Source organism: Canis lupus, chromosome 15 (assembly GCF_011100685.1).
Source record: "Canis lupus familiaris isolate Mischka breed German Shepherd chromosome 15, alternate assembly UU_Cfam_GSD_1.0, whole genome shotgun sequence".
Classification (NCBI taxonomy): Eukaryota; Metazoa; Chordata; class Mammalia; order Carnivora; family Canidae; genus Canis; species Canis lupus.
Genome location: NC_049236.1, coordinates 23,668,150 through 23,689,273, shown reverse-complemented (window position 1 = coordinate 23,689,273; position 21,124 = coordinate 23,668,150). Strand labels below are relative to the sequence as shown.

The following is a 21,124-nucleotide window of genomic DNA, read 5'->3' as shown; positions in this document are numbered from 1 at the left end:
TGGTTATAGATACTTAAACTCTAATGTTTAACCTATGCTGTCTGTAAGCCAATGGCTTTCAGACAATGAGAAACTTCTGTACTGAAATTTCATGAGGCATCAAAGCTTAACTCTTTCTTATAGCTGGATATAAAAATACTGAAAGGGAAATGTATTTAACATCTCCCACAAACATCAGCCCCTAAAAATGGCTCAACACAAAGCAATTTTTTTCTGATAAAAGGAGCAAGGATGACAGGACTGTTCAAAGTGTGGGTTTCACTGGAGCTGGGTTCACCTTCCCATGCCTGGAAAAGTCACTGACTTCACAGAATATCTCTTTCTGCTCTTAAAAGAAAAATTCCAAAGTGTCTTTTTATAAATACACCTACTAGGCTAAGTCAAATGATCCACGTTTCCTTAACTAATCATTGTCCTAGAAAGAAAATATATTTTTATGTCAGAGAGGCAAGGGATAAGTCTCTACATTTTATGATTTACATGCTAATAGAAACTATATGTAGGATCCATATTCTGTCCACCAAAGATGGATTTTCCTCGTAAATCTGTTAAGCTAAATTGTGACCTTATGCAAATAAAATAAATTCTGTTCTTCATATTCCTTGTCTGTGAAATGAATGTATAAGTCTAAATTAGGTCAGCCTGTCTGGCTTCTAGGAAATATCAGCACGCTACTAGCTAAGACTTAGTTCAGTCTGTTCACTGGCAAGTGCTTGTGTTAATGCTTCACTGTGTTACATCGTGACCCTATGAAGCATGTGGAATTATTATTCCCATTTAGAAATAAGGAAATTGAATTTCTTAAAAGTTAGGTGACTTGTGTAACTTATATAACTAGCAAGTGGAGCCCAAGGGAAATTATTGAACCACTGTAGCCTTACCAACAATTTAAAGCAAATATTTAAAATACATTGTATCTCATTGTCACATACTACCAGTATGGATGAAGTGATTTTTCTATTTAGAATCCTTAGTTTTTTATATTTATTTTTAGCCAACATGGTTCAGAAACTTTACCGTCACTCCTAAGTTAAAAGGTAGCATATTAATGGGAAAAAACTGCAGCTTTTGTAGCAAAAACATGCAAAGCAAACAAACCAACAAAATAAAACATGATGGTCTGCACTGTCTATAGGACCTAACCAGCCATATTATCTAAGAAAAGTAATTCAGTCTCTTCAGGCACCAGTTAACTCATCTTTAGAGTGATAACGATACCTCTGAATTAAATATAATTCATCATTAAGTGAAATGATATATGCAAAGTACTCTGCACCTAGCAAGTGTTTCATAAATATTTTTACAGCCATATTCTTAACGTGCCTTATAAATATTATTTTCTTGGTTATTACAGTCATTTAGAACATGTCCTTGGAAGTCAACAATCTTATTTTTGATCCAATTGACTAATAACAAAATTAAGGCATTTATTTTTAGTACAATGTATTCATTCAATCAAATACTTTTAAGCACTGACTGTGCAGTTTGATTCACATTAGACATGGAAAAAATACCAAATTTATTAACCTTACACATTCCAAATAATCAGGGTCACTTCTCACCATTGTATCCTGGAACACTTTTTCCTGCTTGTCCTGGAGGAGGTGTTTTAGAATTACCTAATCCAATGCAGGATGCTGTAATTGGGGATCCAGTCTCTGGAGAAATAAATATTTATCGTTTAATATTTAAACTTGAGATCATGATGTTTCTTCACTGTGTGCACTGCCCCTTACCTGCCCGCTCCCCCCTCAGTTTGTAATAGAATTTAACTTGCACGAGGGATAGATGAAGGGTGGAAATGCATTATTTAAAAATGAAAAAAAATCTAGTAATTGATATCAGATCAACAGTTTTAAAACTTAAGGACACAAATTCAGAATAATGTATATAGTGATGCTCCTTCTAAAGAAAAGAGAGTTCTCTCTAATGTTCTTGGTTATGAATCAGCCGGCAAGCAGAATGCAGAATTACATGGCTATGAGAATTTTACAACACATGCTAAAAACTCAATGATCTCTAGAAAAGATGCCTTCTCTTCACACACATTTCCATTTTATCATGGAAAACAATAGCTACATGCCAGAAATTTCTCTTATTTGTGGCTTAATCTCTGAAATAAGTGACCCAGAGATTTTTGAGAATATATGAACAATATCAACTCTAATTTTTAAAGAACTACACCTGCCTAGAGACCTTGTATCCAAAGCTGACCTTACCAATGCTGAATCAAATTGCTCTCAATCTGCTGTTCCTGGGCTTCTAAAAGGCAGGCAAACAAGGGCAAGCAGGTGGGGAGGAAGGCACGAAGGAAGGAAGAAGGGACATGTATGCTATGCTGATTATTTCTTTTTTTTTATTTTTTATGCTGATTATTTCATCAAGACCAGAGACTTACCCATGATTAACTTACATTGATGAACAAAAATGATAAATTCAATTTCTCTGTCTCAAGTTGTTAATAGAATAATAGCAGCTATTAAATGATAGCCATCGTTCTGAAAATGATGATTTCATGGACAAATGCCTTTGTCATTATTGGTAAACACAAGTTTGGTCTTAGCAGAATCTTTTAAGTATGAGACTTGCATGAGTGGAGGAGAAAGATAGGAGGCATCGACTGTGGGAAGTTTCAGAACTAGTGGCTCAGTATTATGCACACAAACATACCGTATGTATACCAAGGGACTAATTGCCAAGCCAACTGGATCCAAAGTAATCCAAAATATTAAAAAACATCTATCTTCCTAAGGACTCAGAATGTATTCTTTCCACTATGGTTTCTGCCACAATTTATCATACATTTATATCACTTTAGAATGGTGGAAAGAATTTATTACTGATCTTTACTTTCCAGAGTAGTTAGGTTTATTATTTGCATTTTATGGATGGTGGTTCAGCTGGCATCAATAACAGAAGATGGACTCTGGAACATTGGCACACAGTTCCTAAGTCACAGTCCAGTGCTTAAGATGCTAAGCCATATGGTCACTGCTGAGAAGAGGCAGCAAGTCACCAGAGCAGACATTTCCGATGTTTAACAAAGAATTTTCAAATGGTTTCATACCGTCACCAATGTTTCGTACCATGACAAACGACTCAGATGTTTTCATCCCGTGACAAAAAATGGGCAAGTATTTTACAAAATGGCATTCCATCAGTCGTGTGACACCCCTGCCTCTACTCCCCACAGCACCAGCCAAGCAGGGAAGGAGACCCCCGTGTTGGGAAAGGTCGGCCGCATTTTTCCTGTTGCCTTTTTAAAAATGTCTCAGTACTGACCTCAGCTGTCCTCCAGACTGACAGAGAGACAAGAGCAGTGTGACAGCAGGAAGCAACCTGTCAAGTGAGGAGCCAGACAGAGCAAGGTGACAACAGCAACAGAAGCTACCAGGACACAGGAGGAAGAGAGATGTCCTCTTGATGGCGCTTCTGTTCCCCTCACCCACGTGGCGGGGGAAGCAGTCGCCGAAGTCCATCTTCTGTGTTAAAAGTGTGGCCCATCAAGTTGAGTTTATCACCAGAGGCACTCCAATTATTTCAAGTTCAAACTCTCTACATTTTTTAACACCGAAGAGCCTCTCAGCACCTTGTCAGCAGATGGCTTGAGAGCCTACCAATGGACCTTCCAATGGCTGCAGGGCCTGCTGTCTGGAGGGGGAACAAGCACAAACCCACAACAGAACCCTGACGGCACTCTGCTTCATCTCACGCCTGTGTGGACTCCGAGAAGAGATGGCAGCACTCTGTTCTTCTCCCTCTACCATGGGGCCAAAGGAGACATGGGAAGAGGGGGTGAAAATAAAACCTAGTCTTCAACAGAGGCCCGGGAATGACTAAGCTGACGCTACACATCCTGCCTGGGATTCTTAGCATCTTTGTACAGTGATCACACACTTACCCTCCTTTAAGCTTCAGCTGTTTGGTTGTAATTCAGGATGGGAAGACATGAACAGCAGCACCCTCTTCTCTAAGATTACTGGGACTCAATTTTAAGGGCAATGAAAAGGATTGTCCATTCAGGCACTCACAGTGGACAATATTAGTTGGTGCTTTGAACATGAGTAACTTGAGTAGCTCATGGTCTTTAGTCTGATATTCATTTGGGGGTTTGGAAAAAGAACTGTGGGTAGTGACACGTAAAAGATACACGCGGACGGAATGGCAGTTGGCTGGTTCCACTCAGGGAGCCATGGTTAGGACGAAAGTGGAATGAGAAAGGCCATAAGGGTTGTTGGAGAAACTTTGGTCTTCTCTGTATCTCTGAATGCCCTGACGTGCAAAGAACGTACCGATGCACCTGAATGTCAAGCACATACCCGTGTGCTCACACACTGATGCACACAGACCCTAACCCCCCGACTCTCAGGCTGGCGCACGTGCAAAATCAGCTCCTGGCTGGGGAAAGCCCTCCAGCATGCACCTGGCCTTCCCCAAACTTCTAAGGACTCCCGAAGCTCCATTGCAAAGATGTTCTAAAAACAGCTACTTCACACTGTCCAGGCTGTAATTAACCGGTTATGGAAGGAGACAGGAAATCCAGATGTCACACTGTGACCGGGAAATAGCTGCATTTAAACAAACCAGAACTTTCTCCTTGGAGAGCAGAACTGGATGCCACATTGGGAGAAATCTTTCCAGAGACACCCAATCTTAGAAAGAGACACCCAGGAAGAAGGTGGCAGGGAACCCAAGGTGGTGAAGAAGATGTTATTTTGGTACATTTATATTCATACCGTGTTAACAGCTAATGCAGACACTTCACTTTACTGCCTCTCTGCCTTATGGCATTAGTGAGCTGTTACCTACAGGAATTTTCCCAAAATCAAACTCTAAAAGAAGAAAAGGAATGAGAACTAATATGTTTATCTATATTATAAACATATATATATATTTTTCAAATATGAATGGCGCTGTGTACTATGCTAAGTGCTTTTTGTTTATGTTATTGCATTAAATCAAACTCCATAAAGAGATGGGGGAAAAGGGAATTCTTTTTACAAATGAAAAATACTGAGGACTAACCTAGAAAATTTAAACCGTCTGCCCCGGTTTGCATAGTTCTTACCAACGAGGAGAAGAATTGAACAGATAAGTGCACCATTTGTGAGGTTCTTAGGTAGGTCACAGAGAGCTGAAGAGAAATCACTCAGACTGTGTCCCAGAGGAAAAAAAAAATCCTTGCATCAGAGATGAGCCTGGTCTCTACTAATTGCAAATGGACATAACGGTGGGACCTATCTCCCACTAGCAAATATTTATTGAAGACCTATAACGTGTTAGGTGCTCTTAGTAGAACTAGAGAGAGAACAAGAAACTAAAGTGACCACAGTTCCTATCGTCAAGGAGCTCACATCCTGGTTGGAGAGACCAACAACAAAAAACATAAATAAAACCTATGACATGTTAAAGAGTGATAAGCACTAAAGACTTTTTTAAAAAGCATAGACAGGGCATGAGACGTGATGGGAAGGAACTGCAATTCCAGGTTGGTGGCCAGGAGAAACATCCCTGAGAAGTGGACATTTAGGCAAAGACCTGAAACAAGCGAGGAGCTGTGTCACATGACATCTAAGGACAAGGTATCCAGGAGAAAGGAACCACAGGTGCAAAGGTCCTGAGGCAAGCTTATTCTTAGAGTGTTTCAGGAATAGTTAGGCAGCTGGTGTTACTGAAGAAGAATAAACGAGGAAAGTAGTAACAGGAAATAAGCTCAGATTATCATCTGTAGTGAGGAGACAGACCATTTAAAACTATCTTGAAGACCTCCTAAGACCATAAGCCTTCAGCATGTGATCCTGCAAGCTAATGAGGGCTTTTGAACAAGAATTTAATGAATCACAACAATGCAAATAAAATTTACGTAAATATGTGCACAGCATTCAAATGCTGTGACCAGGTTTATTTTAGTTGGGGTTTTGAGAGAGATGTGTGTGAGAAAATGCATGGACTGGCAGAGGCTGTATTAAGATAGTTGTTTAATATAGAGATTTCTGTGGCTTCCTAAACGTCAGGAACCAATTCACAGGAGAAGTCACTAGGCTAGCAGAAAGACCAGGGCCTGGTCAGGTGGTGCAAGGGAGACACTTGACCCATATAAACCAAACATAATCTTAATGTGAAGATTTTTTGTTACATAAGTGTTAGTGTGTGTATAGATCGACATATTTCTGAAAGGCAATTTGGCAATTATAAAAAGCCCTTAAAAATGCACATACTCTTTAATCCAGTTATTCCACTTTAAGGGATATATAAAGGAGATATTTGTAGGCATTCACAAATATTAAGTAAGCATCAAGGATATTTATGTTAATGTATAGAAGATTGTTTACATTAATGTTTGGAAGACTGTCCAAAAATAGAGATTATTCCATATCAAGAATTAATGTAAAGCTATTCAGACATCACAGAAAAATGCCTGATAGGAAATAATTCTTACAAAATGTTATTTAGAAAATCTGTAAAACAGAATGCATAAATGATTCTCTTTTTGTAAATAATGTGTTGAACAAAAATACGTATCTCGGCAAGATGCACATGAAAATATTGACAGAAATTATTTATGAATGGCAAGCAAAAGGGAAATTATGTTGAATTCAGAAGGCTACAACCACGACTTTGCGATTTACCCACTATGGAGATAAAGGGTGGCTGCAATTGGTTTGAGCCTCATTCTATTGAGAGGTGGGAACTATGTCCTGTCTATTTGAATCTGGGCCACTTTTTGATGGCTCTGACTAAGCAAAAAGAGTGCAAGTGATTCTTAGTTTCCAGGCACATGTTTGGAAAGTTGTAGATCACGATCTCTGGAACCTCTGAGCCACCATGTAAGATGGCCCATTATTCTGAATCCTCCACACTAAAAATGCCATTTGCAAGCATTCCTATCAACAGTCCTGACCAACTCCAGTCTCTGAGCCATTCCCAGGCATGAGAGTGAAGCCACCTTGCACCCACCAGACCAGCTCATTCACCACTAAATCCTGTCCGGGTTGCCTCAATCAACAGTACCTGGAAACAAATAAACCAGTAGATGGAGCATAAAAGCCTTGCTGATCCGCTGCACATAACACACACCCACGAAACCACGATATATGGTTGCTGTTTTAAGCTGCTAGGTTTTGGAATAATTTTCTTTTTCTTTTCTTTTCTTTCTTTCTTTCTTTCTTTCTTTCTTTCTTTCTTTCTTTCTTTCTTTCTTTCTTTCTCTCTCTCTCTCTCTCTCTCTCTCTTTCTTTGTTTTTTGCATAGCAATAGACACTCGGAACATTCACCACCAAAAATACTATAAAATCTTTCAAAAAAGAAATAGTGCAATCTTCCAAAACATTGTGCATATAATTATCTGAAAACTCTCTCCTAGCCAGTATTTGAAATCAGTTTCTTCCTGCTTGAGAATCATTTGAATCAGCAAGCCCAAACACAGTCTAGTCTCTGACATTTTGTGCTCAGGAAATGTTTGCTGACTAGTAAATACATACTTCTTACATGGGTTTAGGCTCCAGTTCCCATTATTAAGGTCAGGGTTCTTAAAAAATAAATAGCAAATCACAGAATAATGGAATCCTAAAATGAATCAGGGAGAGGGAGAATGGAGGACTCGGAAGAGAAAAAGCTGTATGTTACCATTATAATTCTGTCCCAACACTTTCTTATCCCAAGAATGATATTCAAAGGTCAGTCCTCCAATACATATTTATGGAATTCTCTGAAAGGCATTTCTTTTAATGGGAAGACAGCGTTAAGGGTGGAAAGACATGCCAAACAGAAATAGCAGCATGTTCAAAGGTTGAGAAGTTAGACCATCAAGGGACTGACTGCAAGTTATTCAGCACAGCAAAGCTCAGGGGAACCGGGAGGCTAAGAGAGAACAAGAGACAAAGGGAGGGAGATAAGCAGAGGCAGATCATGAAGTGTCTTCTGTGCCACGGTAAGAAATATGCTTATCAGCTTATCATTCCGGGAACAATCAGAGACACGGGTTTTTTTGCAGAAGTGATTTGCTCAGAATTGCATTGTAGAAAAATCTCTTCAAAAAAAAAAAAAAAAAAAAAAGAAAAATCTCTTCAGTTGCAAACTGGAGTTTTAAACTGGATCCCAATCCAGAGCAAGAAGTCAGTCAGATGTTGGTGATCTGATGAGGGGAGCAGGAGGGGAAGATGCGACCATATCTGAGTTAGAGTCAGAGAGTCTTAGTGATTGTTTGGCTATGGACACAGAGCAAGAGGGAGAGGCCCAGGACCACCCCAGGGTTTTGGCTCAGAAATGAAAGGCAACGTGGAAAGAAGAGTAGTGAGTGAGCGTGAGAGAGGAAGAAAACAGGGGCAGGTTCACAGAGCCCGACTCTGTCAATAAGAGAGACAGAGTCGCATCTGAAAAATCTGCTATTTTGTACACACTGTGGTTCTAGAAACACTACATTAAGCAATATGGATTTAGAAGTTGGTGGCCCGTGCAGAGAGCTCAAGTCCTCGAAATCAATCAATTCAGCAGCCTGGTACCGCTGAGTCATATTAATCACAGCGTCCTGAAGCAATTTGTAAAGAAACCATTCTCCCCACTTCCGAATCTATACAGTGTGCTATAAATAACTTGAATGGCGGTAGCAGAAAGAAAGCAGAACAGTGAGATGTACACTGGTGAAAGAAAATCAATTTAATCTCTGTGTTCATGAGATGGTACGATTACCATTTAAAATACTTAATTCAAAGCAGCCTAACTTTCTGTACTGGAAGCGGACGTCTTACCCTTCTCCCTTACCAGCCCCTTACTGCCTCTAACTGTGGGGAAACTCATAAGTAACCTGCAGTTGAGTTAGGTAAGAAATGTTGAATTAATGAGTTAGGTAAGACATGTTGAATTAATGTCATAAGATAAGACATAGGAAGGGAGGACTCTGGACAACACATGAGCATTCCCATTCTAATCTTGACTAAGCTAGTTGCCTCTGGGAAACTAAACTCTCTATGATTCCTTTTTCTCATGTATAAATTGAGCTCTTAAGTTCCAACTTTTCTTGAGTCTGGATTATCTATCTACAGGCCAGGAGGCTAAAGATGATCTTTACTTTTTGAAGGGAGATCCATAGAAAGGAGAGGGAAAAGCAACATATTTATTGAATGTTACTACAGGCCAGGAACTCTGCTGCACTGTTTGTTCATATTTCACTTCATTTCAAGCTTTCTACAAACCCATGAGATAAAGTGCAAGCAGAAGATCAAGGACTTGCCCATGGCTACAGGGTAAGTGGGGGGGGACCAGGATTTAAAGGCAAATCTGTTACAATTCAGCAACACTTTCCAGGACCTACATTGCTTTTCTAAGGACAATGGTCACCTGTGGTTTTCGAAATTAGAACTGACAGCAAAAGAGGAATTGGGAACTATTTGGGGGCTCGATGGATCCACACAGTGTAGGGTTTACATGCAACAGCAGGAAAGTGAAATTTCCAGACAGTAACGTTTGTCAAGGAACGGTTTGGGAACTCCTTTTTTCTTATAAATATCTACAAAAACATAACATATTTTCACCTTTCAAGAGTGGATTAAATGTGATTCTTGCCAAAGGTAGGAGGATTAGAATAGATGACATTTCAAAGACCAAACCAACTTCATATTATTAATCGATTTCCCAGTGTTTAGTCTCCTGTGAAAACATTATCACTAATACAAAAATGGGAACAAATAAATATTCTAAAAAGCAGTTACACATGTCCAAACTACTTCATGTAATCATATTTGAAAAAAAAACAACTATATGTCCTTTCTACATTGTCATGCTATAAAGAGGTAATGTCTGATTCGATAGCTCCTATTTGACTTGGAAGATTCATTTTCAGGTGGATTAACAATTTGTAAACAGTTATTCACTTTCAAGAGGAAAGCCTCATCAAGCCTGCCTTATATTTGACACGAGATTATTCCTTCCACAAATCAAATTCATGTAGCTTACCTCTAAGCCCCTGCTTCTCAAATGATCAGTAAAAATTACCCACCTTAAACTAATGAAAATTGCTCTAAATGAGAAAAAAAAATGTTGTTGCCAGGCAACAAAGATGACATCAGGACTTTTTTTCCCTATTGGCAGATGGATACTATCGGCATTGCTAGCCCAACGTCGCTGAGATGCCACTGCGTCCATAAAATTGTTTTTTCCCCAATCACAACTTCTCATGATAAACTACATAAACTCTCCTCCCCATGAATGAAAAAAAAGAGATGAGCTTATTTTTGACCATTACATTGAAAAAAAACAAAAAGGCAGCAGACTGTAGTGATTCACTTGCATCACTCAAGACTCCTCATTCTATTGTTTGAAAGTAGCATAGGGTCACATAGCCCAGGTCACAGGGTGAGGGCACTGCCACTGCAGGCCACTTTGGCCTGGCACTTTGGATTCCACAGTGTGCATTTCGAGGGTTTAGTGCAATCTGTTGTCTTTGAAAATACAGGCCTGTACTTCAATGAAGCCATACCACCATAGCCCCCAAAATTTGATGGACTCAGACATTAAGTAAAACCCCAAAGCAAGGAATGACAAAGAGTTAGAAAGCAAACATGGGAAGGCAGCGTTTGGTTGTGCACAGGCATATTTCACTCTGAGATATGCAGCCAGGGGAGTGTCTGCTAGTAAATCTTGGCACCCACGCTACAGAGAGTAGCTTATAAATAATTAAAGATAGAATCTTCAAGGTAAGTCGCCAACAAGATGCTTTCCCCACTGTCAGGTCACCTGTAGAGAGCCCCCTAGGCTTTAGTCCTAGAAAAGCATTTTGTAGCAAAATATACAGGATTTTGCATGGGGCAACGTACATTTAAATGAGAAGAAAGTCACACGTTTCGCACATAGTTGTAAAATGTTTTTCTAAAAGGAGAAATAACAAGAATCATAAAGTTCCCAATGTCGAATTGCAAAAGAGGAAGAAAATTCCCTCCTATAGGCTAAATTTCAGACTCTAGACCGACAGATTGGAAGCTCTCGGCAAAAGGTGTAGCAACTTATGCACAAAAGTGGAATGTCTGAGAAAGCAAGGGTAGAAAAAGGAAGAGGATGATCCAGAAAAACAAGTGGCTTAAATTTTGATACCCTACCTATCAAATCCTCAAATGTTGGCTAAGTGTTTCACAATCAGTCTACGTAGGAGGAATGAGAAGCTACCCCATTTGAACCTCTACCATTCCCACAGAGATCCCTGCTCAGGATAATTGCTATTAAACTGTAATTAATTTTTCAATTTTGTTTTTGTAAAGAAAATATATTGCCGTCTTTAAAAAATCCTGGGCTAGGGGATCTCGTCTGGATAAACCTGAGGATACAGACTCAATTGCGTTAGCCTAACCAATTTTTGTGGTTAAAACTATTGTACAAGTTGTCTGTTCTTAGGAAGTACATCCTACCAAATTGTCCAAAAACAAGGATTATCATGTCAAGTAGCCTTGACACATTTTAATAATATGGTATTAGGGTGTGTGTACTCTTAAGATCAATGATTTTGAACTGTCATGAATGAAGTTTGCTGGAGGATCTGGGGCCACTTTAATCAAATCTAGAATTATCAGATTCCTTCCCAGAGAAGGAGGATTTAGGCTATCTATAGAATATAGGGACTTCAGAACTGGCAACTGCAATTAAAACTGCAGTAGTTCAATCAAATAGAGACAGAAATACTGTGATTACTCTAAGACATAAGAACTCAGCAAAGATGGCTCAAGGCAGATAAAATAAGATCAATAACTTAAGTTGTCACCAATGTCTCAATCCATTAGGTGAATACTGTTTTCTCATTGAAATCCCTCCTTAGGGTTTTTGCAATTCTATGAGGGATCTTACTCCCCCATTAAAGTGACAGGAACAAAACAGACAGGCAAACAAAATCACCCTGTTGCTGCTCAAGTCGGCAGCTCTTCTGTCATTTCTGTTACTTCATCTCTACTTGGGCAGAAGGTACTGGGAACACTTTCAACGTCAACTCTGTATCTTCTGAGGGGAACCACACAGACAATATTCTAGTGGCAGGTGGGAAGAATCATGGATTCCTTTCATCTCAACCCTTTATCAAGTTGTTCTTCATAAAAGCCTTCATTGAACTGGAGGATTCTAATCTCACAGTCGGTGTCTTTAATTAACTGACTCATGGCATGTGAAGAACTAGTGTTTCTACCTAAATAACATTAAAAAGTGGGATGCCAAGCTGCTTGGTTACAATCATTTCTAAACCAGTATCATAGCTTAGCAGTAAACAGTAAGGAGTGGAGAGGAGAGGAAATGTAGAAAAGCTCAGAAAAGAATAAGGTCTACTATGTTTTGGGTTTTAAAAGTTAGTCTCTGAAATTTAAGGAAGCTTTTTTTTTTTTTTTAACTTGGTCATTCATTCATAAGGAAAACCCTTTATAGTTTTCAACCAGAAAAGACCAAAAAAAGCCCCCAAAAAACCTTACAGCGAAGGACTCCATGCACTGCACAGTTCTTTCTTCCTAAAATTGTTTTGTGTCTGATTTCTGGAAAAGCTAAAAATGATTAATAACAGTACAGGGTTTTATCTGGTGATTGTACACCTGATGATAATGAAGTTCTGGCTGTTTATTATTTTCTTTTTGCACATGAATTATCATATCTTAATGGGACAATTATCTATTCTCTTAATTTCCCCTTTTAAAATTATTTCACTAAGTAAAAGTATTTCACTAAGTAAAGGAAATGAAAACTTCAGTCAATAATCCAGATGTTTTCAGTCATTTTATGGAGAAGTTTCTGGGAAGATAAAACATCTGGATAAGTGACAATTTATCTTTTATCCAGATTGATAAACTAAGTGGATACAGCCCCTCCTATCTAAATTTAGCAAGACGAATTTTCTTTCTGAAAGCACATAATGTTTGCATTATGACAATCCAAAACAAGCACTTAATATTCCAGTCATGCTGAACAGTAGTCTTTATGGAAATGCTCCCACAAGGAGTTGATCAGTTCTCAAATTTTCCACAGATTAGTTCTCAATTTAGAATCTTAGATAGTATATAAATCAGATATTAAAGAGTTTTGATATTAAGAGGCCAAAAGAGGATGTCAGTCACTAGAAATCTGTTGTCACTAATACAAATTTCACTTATGTAACAAAAACAACATGGTAATGAACTGGATTGACTGCAGAGTGCCTACTTATAACTCAGGTCACAGGAATTAATCAATTTTTATTCATACATTTTAGTTACTTAACATATCCCTAATTAATTCCAAATCATACATCACCATTTTGAAACAGCTCATTTGTGCACATATATTAATGTAATCAGAGAGCGAATTCATAAATTATACATTGTATGGAAGGCTCATAAAAGTGTACGATCATGTTAAAAAATCAATTTCTAAGTCAGTAAAAAGAAAAAAGATCTTGTAGAAAACCTGTTGAAATGAAGAGTATTCCTTTGGCCAAAGCTTAACATTCCTTCAAATGTTATGAGGTTTTGGTTGGCATACCTCATGTGGAAATGTACCCTCATCTGTTTGATATATAAAACATTAGGAAGTTCATGACTGTACCAGTAATATCGAATTTTCCTTTCTTTTTCCTAAGAGTCAATAATAACCCACAAAGTACTTGCCTTTCCCCGCCCTGGTGATTTAACATTAATGTGATATCCCCTCAAGAAAGGTGTTTGGCTGAAAATATTAAACTTTGGTATCGCTTTGCAGTACTTATCACAACCTACAACTTTGAAAATAATGAATTGGTTTCTTCTAGACAACTGAATAAAAATTCGAACGAGATTTTGTTAGTAGATGACAAATCTGCATTATCTAGGATGGATTTCTTTTATAAAGTATAAAGCCACCTACCTAGCGGGCTACTACCTACCTCTCCACATGTAGGTATTTGTGTACTTTAATTGGACACAATATCAAATTCTGTAAAGTCAGATGGGAGGGGGTAGAAAGAGTCAGTCACTATTAGTAGAAATCCAGAGTGTTTTCCACAGTATTGAGCAGCCATTCAAACCTGATTAAACTGACAGCACCCTGACATGATGTGGTTATTAATTTTCCCTGAACGAAACATTAAAGAAAAACTGCAAATTCACATGAAACTCCATACCCACCAGGGACCTCATACGCTTGCTTCTCAGGCGTCAGTAAGCTTTTCTGTAAGCCTGGACGCACTAACTACATCCGTCGGCACAGGCCATTACGTACAATAATATTAAGAAAAAGGGGGAGAATCATAATCTCATTTATTAATGTGCTGGTTTCTTTCAGTAAGCTGTGGCATAGTCATCTTTAATGGAGGGAAAACAAAATCCCTCTGCAAGCACTTGTGCAAGGTCACTGTGTTGGAAACAACCCCTCGCTTTGACCAGGAGAGGAAAACCATCTTAAAAGTGACAAGATAATTAAAAAAAAAAAAAAAAAAAAAAAGAGTGACAAGATAGCTTTCTCTTCCTGCCTAAGAGAATAAGTGTTAGGAATTTTCTAGTGAATAGGCCCCAAATCTATAAATATTTTTCTTTGCAGAGGCAATGATTCTTCACTTGTTTTTAAGTGTTTTTACATATGGCACTGCTCTTTCTCTGAATTCGGTCTTCTCTTTTTTATTTCCTAAATAGTTACAGATCTGAATTTAGATAAGAAATGTCTCCCCTGGCAAATAAACTAGAGAGGCTAGAAACTCTTTCTGATTTGCATTGTATTCAGAGGAACCTGTATTTCACTCTATCACTCATTCATTTTACATTTTGTGTTATAGTGGATATGGAAACCATGTTCCTCCAAGGAGCAATATGCAAGAAGATGATGTAAAAGCAGAATTTATTAGCATCAAAAAATTCTAAAATACCAAACACTGAACTTCAGTTTTAGTCACTCACTTGATCTTTTACACTCTAATTATTTTTAAAATCAAGCTGACTTTTTGAGAAGAAACTTTATTAATGTTTTTATTCAAATTTGATACTCCACCCCAGTTACTCAGAAGATGACAATTCTGAAAACATTAAAAAGGTTGATCGAATTTTTTGAACCAAGTGGAATTGAACTAAAATATGTACATAGGAAGGCCACAAGGTTCTCATAGCTCACAGTTACTTTTAGTAGGTCAAATGGAAAACCCAACAAAATCTCTACACTTAGTGATGGGGAAAACAGATAATCTAGATAATCTACTTCCTTTCACATATATACACAATTATGCCTCAAAAGAAGCACAGAGGCATTTTTAAAAAAAATTTGTAACAGATTTTATGTTACATCCACTTAACAGGACAATTTGTTTCCCAAGGATCACTTAGTGGGAAGAAAATAGAGAATAAACAAAATAAATAAATAAATAAATCATATATATATAATGATAAATGTTTTGGAAAGAAGATACACTTCTCTGTCTTCAATGCTAGGCAGAAGAGATTTGATTTGATGGAAGACAACAAGGGAGTCATAAAACCACACAAAATCTTAGGAGAGAAATGGTGCTTTACAAGAAAGTACTCTGGGAACAGTGTGCAGGGTGTACAGGAGAGTGGAGAGAACAGAGGTGACCGATGAGGAGAATTTAAAGCAGGGCACATAATAATACAGCTGCCACAGCTCAAAGACAATGAGAGTACTGGGGTGGTATGAATTCAACAGACACTTCAAAGCAAAATCTGAGATTTAGTGACTTACTGGGTAGAGGCAAAGCAAAGAGGAGGAGAACCAACAAAGGTCTTCAGTACTTTATACCCAGGGACTAGGAGAATGGTGTCATCAATGTCATGTACAGAGACATTTTCAACAAAAGGTTAACCAAAGAATTGCTTATTTCTACTGAAACCAAACTACCTAAGTCCTGAGTTTGTGCCTGATGGTCATAGTTCAGAATTTTCTCTAGTCCTTGCAGTGTTGCTGAACACTTCCACAATATTTATGTACATGCTTGGAGAATGCTCACCAGTTTGCCACCAGTGGTCTAGGACAGGTACTCTGAAGGCCTTTTTGGACCATTCCAGGGTCTCCACATCACATCGTTCTCCAGCCACAAATAATGTTTTGAACCTGAATATGAGAGGAAGAATAAATTGAAATTATTCCTTGAAAACAAATATAATTTCATCCTCACCCTCTAAACATTCTAGAATCTAACCACATTAATTCTGTCAAAGGACAATAGCTATATTATCACAATATCATGCTACATAATGGTGAGAAGGATTATTTGTGTTGACCCAAATGTAACCAAGTTCAATGCTGTAACATCACAGCATTGAAGAAAAGTGCTTAAAAAGTAGAATTCACAGCTAGAGTTTCTCAGTTTTGCAAAGAGCAATTGAGATGATCTTTGTAATACAACTGTCATATTGATCTAATGATCAAAGATAAAAAACTTTTTCCTTTTTGACATCACCTCTGCTAATTTTATTTTATTTTTTTTTTCACCTCTGCTAATTTTAGTTCCACATTTGATTGCTATATTCTACTAAAGTCTATACACAAAAATATACTCTTGAGTTGCTAAGGTAACAAATAAGCTCATAAATATGATGTTTTTTGTTCATTTTGGTGCGTTTCTTTGGTAAAGTTTACTCTGCTTTCAAGCACATATTTACCCTATCCCAAGGACATACACAGGAAAACCAGGTTATTTAAATGTAAATAAATGTGGCCTTCCAGTTCAAAAAGACTCATATCAAAAGGAATATAAAGTTACTAAGAGATGAAGACTATTTGGCATGGAGCACCATGCCACAGAATAGAAAGGATGAAATAGACAAATGGAATTGGGTTGACACTATTGGTGGTTCATTGATAGAATGATTGTTTTCTTTCATTATCAATGTCTCAAGGTCTCCATGGTCTGTCAAAAAAGGAATGCATGTTTGAAGAGTTAAGTCATTGTCCTCAAAGTAAAAAACAAATAAAAACTTGCCTACTCATCCTAAACAATGTGATATAGCCACAGAAGATTTCTTACCATTTTCTTACCATTGCATGAAAATCCATGGAGATTCAGCTATTCTCACCCCAACAATATACATTTCCATCCTCTGCTATAACATACATCTCATTCTATACTTGTCTCTTGTTCATTTCCTACAGAGGACCATGAGCTCCTTAAGACCATTCATCTTCATGACCTCAATACCAATAAAAATATCTGGGATTTTTAGGTATTCAAACATTTCTAGAAGCTTAGAAAGATGAAGTACACAGGTGGGGAGTTGATAAAACTTCTGTTAACTTGACTCATTCTTCTAAGTAAAAGAGGAAGCATGTTGTTTTGTTAGGGTGGAAATAGACAATGGAACAGTGACTTGAAGAGAGAAAAGTTCTGAATATTTTAGGAAATTTTTAATGAATAACATAAAAGTGAAAGACCTGAAGAGCAACCACTTGGCTTTCAAAGATGCAATTAGTAGTCTAGGAGGCTAAACAGAGATAACGCAAACTGGGTGTAGTACAAAAATGAGGAATGGCTTTTATTCCTAGCCAAGTAAATTACAATAAACCGAATTAGTTATAATGATAAACTATTAATTAGCACTGAGTTTTTAATCTAATGACAAATTTCCACGTTATATATGTTAAAACTTAGTATTTATTATTATGGTTTTGCAGTACAAATCTATTACTTATTTTTCCTAGATTTTAATTGCATTTGTATCATTATGGTAGCAATCTTCACACTGGCACTAATAAGCAATATAGAAAGAGATGATATTCCACAATGCATAGTAAAAGTGATATCTGGTTTTTCTGAATGTCAATGTCTTCCATTTCCATTAAAATCATTTACTCTTTACTAAAAGCAAATGAAAAATTGAGATCATTGGTAAGTTAGAAAAATGTCAAAGTAGTATAGATAATTCCTTTCCCTAAATACACTAGAAACTACTAATCTATTTTTTATTAAATTTCCTCAAACTGCCCTAAGTTATTACTTTTATCAGTTACAGATTCTCAATTGTATAACATAAATGGACATTAACACACTGTATACAAGGATTTAGGAATTGAATATGACTAATGAAAAAGTTAAGTGTTGTAATAAATACTTAATCAAATATTATTTGACTCCCAATTCCTTATAGTAAGCAAAACTATTCTGTGGGAAGTGATATTTTTATAACTGAGATGATTACTGAAAGAAAAAAAATTAGTATAAATCTATAACTTAAAGATAAATTATAAGATAAATTAAAGATAAACTCATACATAGGGGCATAAGAGGTCTTATTTCTTAAAAGACATTTTACAGCTTGCAAAAAAAGAATAGTAAAATCACTTAACAAATTTCTCATTGACTGCCATTTTATTAATATGAAGAGAGAAATGCCCCATATTAAAATATTTTTAAACAATTTTTCTTTAAAAATACATTTTATAAAGGCATGCCTGGGTGGCTCAGTCAGTTAAGTGACTGACTCTTGATTTCAGCTCAGATCATGATCTCAGAGACATGGGATTGAGCCCTATGTCAGCTCTGCACTCAATGCACTGAGTCTGCTTGAGATTCTCTATACCCACTGCCCTTCTCCCCACTCACACTCTCTATCTCTCTCTAAATGAATAAATAAAATCCTTAAAAAAATTATAAATGTTAAAATTAGCCATTCTTGTGCAGTAATTTGGATTCTGGAGATAAATTTACCTAAGTTAATTACATAAGTCTTCTATCTGCACTGTATAATATGGTAGCGACTAGTTCTATATGGATATTTAAATTTTAAATTAGTTAAAATTTTAAGAAGTAAAAATATCAACGTCATCGTAGGATTATCCTCTTGTCAAGAGTTCAATAGTCACATATGCCTAGTCCCTACCATATTGCAGAACTGAGTTTTATTTGGATAGTGCTGTCCTAGATTATAATGGACAAATATGTGGATAATGTCCTGATGATAGTAACACATGGGAAGATGAATTTACTTCCAAACCCATAATACTAAAAACTTAAACAAAATTATAATATACAATATCCAGAGTAGAAAAAAGTTGAGGGGATTAATAGGAATGAAGCCTGTATTCCTTTCCTCAATTCTATAAAAAATTGAGTAGAATTCAAGACTCAAATGAAGCTGAAAATTAAGCCAAGAGAAACAGAAAAATGGTAATATTGTCAAATTAATTTTAGTCCCAAATAAAAAGGAAGCTGCATAGAAATGGATAAAAAGCTAAATTCTGATGAAGAATTTTTAGGTAATAAATTAGGAACAGAATAAAACCAAAATGAATATTTCTTTCAAGCTCCATAAACTACCAAACAAGTTAAAATTACTCTTCACTTGTGCCAAAAGAAGTTAAATAAAAATAGATTTTTCAGCAATGCCTCATCAACTCCTAGTTCACGGAACATCATTACTTTTTGCCATCAGTGTCCCTGAGGTTATCTCTATCCTTCCTTCATTCTATTTTCCTCCACTTGCTCCCCACTAGAATTCACTTTTAAAATGTAAAGACACTAGTGGTAGTATTACATATGCATTTGTCACTCTGACAAGGACCTACCAGCATTTGTCCAGCAATCTCTCTCTCAAACACAACCAGAAAAGCTAGACAATGTAAAAAAAAAAAAAAAAGAAAAGAAAAGAAAAGAAAAGAAAAGAAAAGAAAAGAAAAGAAAACATCTCTTTAAGGTATCAGAAAACTACAAGGGTAATGAGCACTGGAAGCATTAAGATCCCAAAGAAAAAAATGTAGAGATATCTGACATAGACTTGCTGCTTGCCCCCTTTATATATGCCAAAGCAAGTAGTGGTTGAAAAGCAGAGAAATGGAAGAAAAACTTGTGTCTGAGAGGCTTAGGAAATGAACAGCATTTCCTGCCATCACAATTTCTTGGGAAGGGAAAACTGGAGTGCAAGACCCACAATGGAAAAGAGGTTTGTGTGAAACACTCAAGGTCTCAGTTGAAATGCCTGAAGATTTATATCCTAACAATACGGAGAAACTGGGATGAAACTAGCCTTCTTAAATACTGAAGTCTAGCTTCAAGTCAGCCAAATCCCTAATTGGGTCAAAGTGATCTTCCCTCATGCTAACTGCCTGCCAAAATAGGAATTACTCCATGGGACCTTAACAACTCTAGAGTATCAAAGTAACACACAATGGTCTATGAAGATAGAAGGCCATATGACCAACGTGCAAAGGAAAAAATAGACATCAGAAAAAAAAATCACAGAGAAAATCAGATATTCTTGTTATTAGAGACTTTACAGTAACTAAATGTGACAATGAAATATTTGTATAATATCAGCCAAGAACTGGAAATTATAATGAAGAATGAAATAAATATCTTTTAACTAAAAGATGCAAAAATATAAACTTAGAAACTGAAAGCTTACATACAACTGAAGAGAAGATTGAAAACCCAAAATATACATTAAAGGAGAATAACCAAACTGCAACTGAAAAAGATAGAGAAAAAACATAGTCTATGAGATATAAGTAATATCGTAAGAAGTTCTAACATGTGTCCTTACAGTTTCAATGTTTAAGAAGGGAAAAATTAGATAGAAGCAATATTTGAAAGGATAATGGATAAAAGTTTATAAAAATAATGAAAGCCATCAAGTCACAAATTTAAGAAGCAATTTGAATCAAATGAAATTGAATCTATTATTTATGGGGGGCTGGGTAAAATAGATAAAGAGGATCAAAAGTACACTTATAAGCACTGAGAAATGTACAGAATTCTTAAATCACTATATTGTATACCTGAAACTAATATAACATTGGATATTAATTGTAATTGATAGTAAAAATTTTAAAAAATTTCTTAAAATAAATTTAAGAAAACATATATCTTTTTTTTAAATTTTTATTTATTTACGATAGTCACACAGAGAGAGAGAGAGGCAGAGACACAGGCAGAGGGAGAAGCAGGCTCCATGCCAGGAGCCCGAAGTGGGATTCGATCCCGGGTCTCCAGGATCGCGCCCTGGGCCAAAGGCAGGCGCCAAACCGCTGCGCCACCCAGGGATCCCAACATATATCTTTTATACAATAAACAAAAGAGCTAATTAGATAAATTAAATACCTTAATAAATTAAGAGATATACTATGATTATGATTTGGAAGTCCCAATATTAAGATACCTGTTTTTATCATATCAATCTATAAATTCAAGGTAATCTCAAAATTCTAGTTTTGTCTCTGT

General features: G+C 36.7%; 1 protein-coding gene across 2 annotated transcripts in view; it reads right to left on the bottom strand.

Moving 5' to 3' along the window:
- The window catches only part of ACSS3 (acyl-CoA synthetase short chain family member 3), a 142,482-nt gene that overhangs the window by 29,824 nt on the left and 91,534 nt on the right, over positions 1 to 21,124 (bottom strand). For both annotated transcript variants that reach the window (XM_038558560.1, XM_038558561.1), the window contains 2 exons: positions 15,920 to 16,023; positions 1,563 to 1,658 (listed from right to left, as the gene is read on the bottom strand). In XM_038558560.1, the coding sequence (XP_038414488.1) occupies positions 1,563 to 1,658; positions 15,920 to 16,023 (200 nt within the window). The remainder of the gene's footprint in view (positions 1 to 1,562; positions 1,659 to 15,919; positions 16,024 to 21,124) is intronic.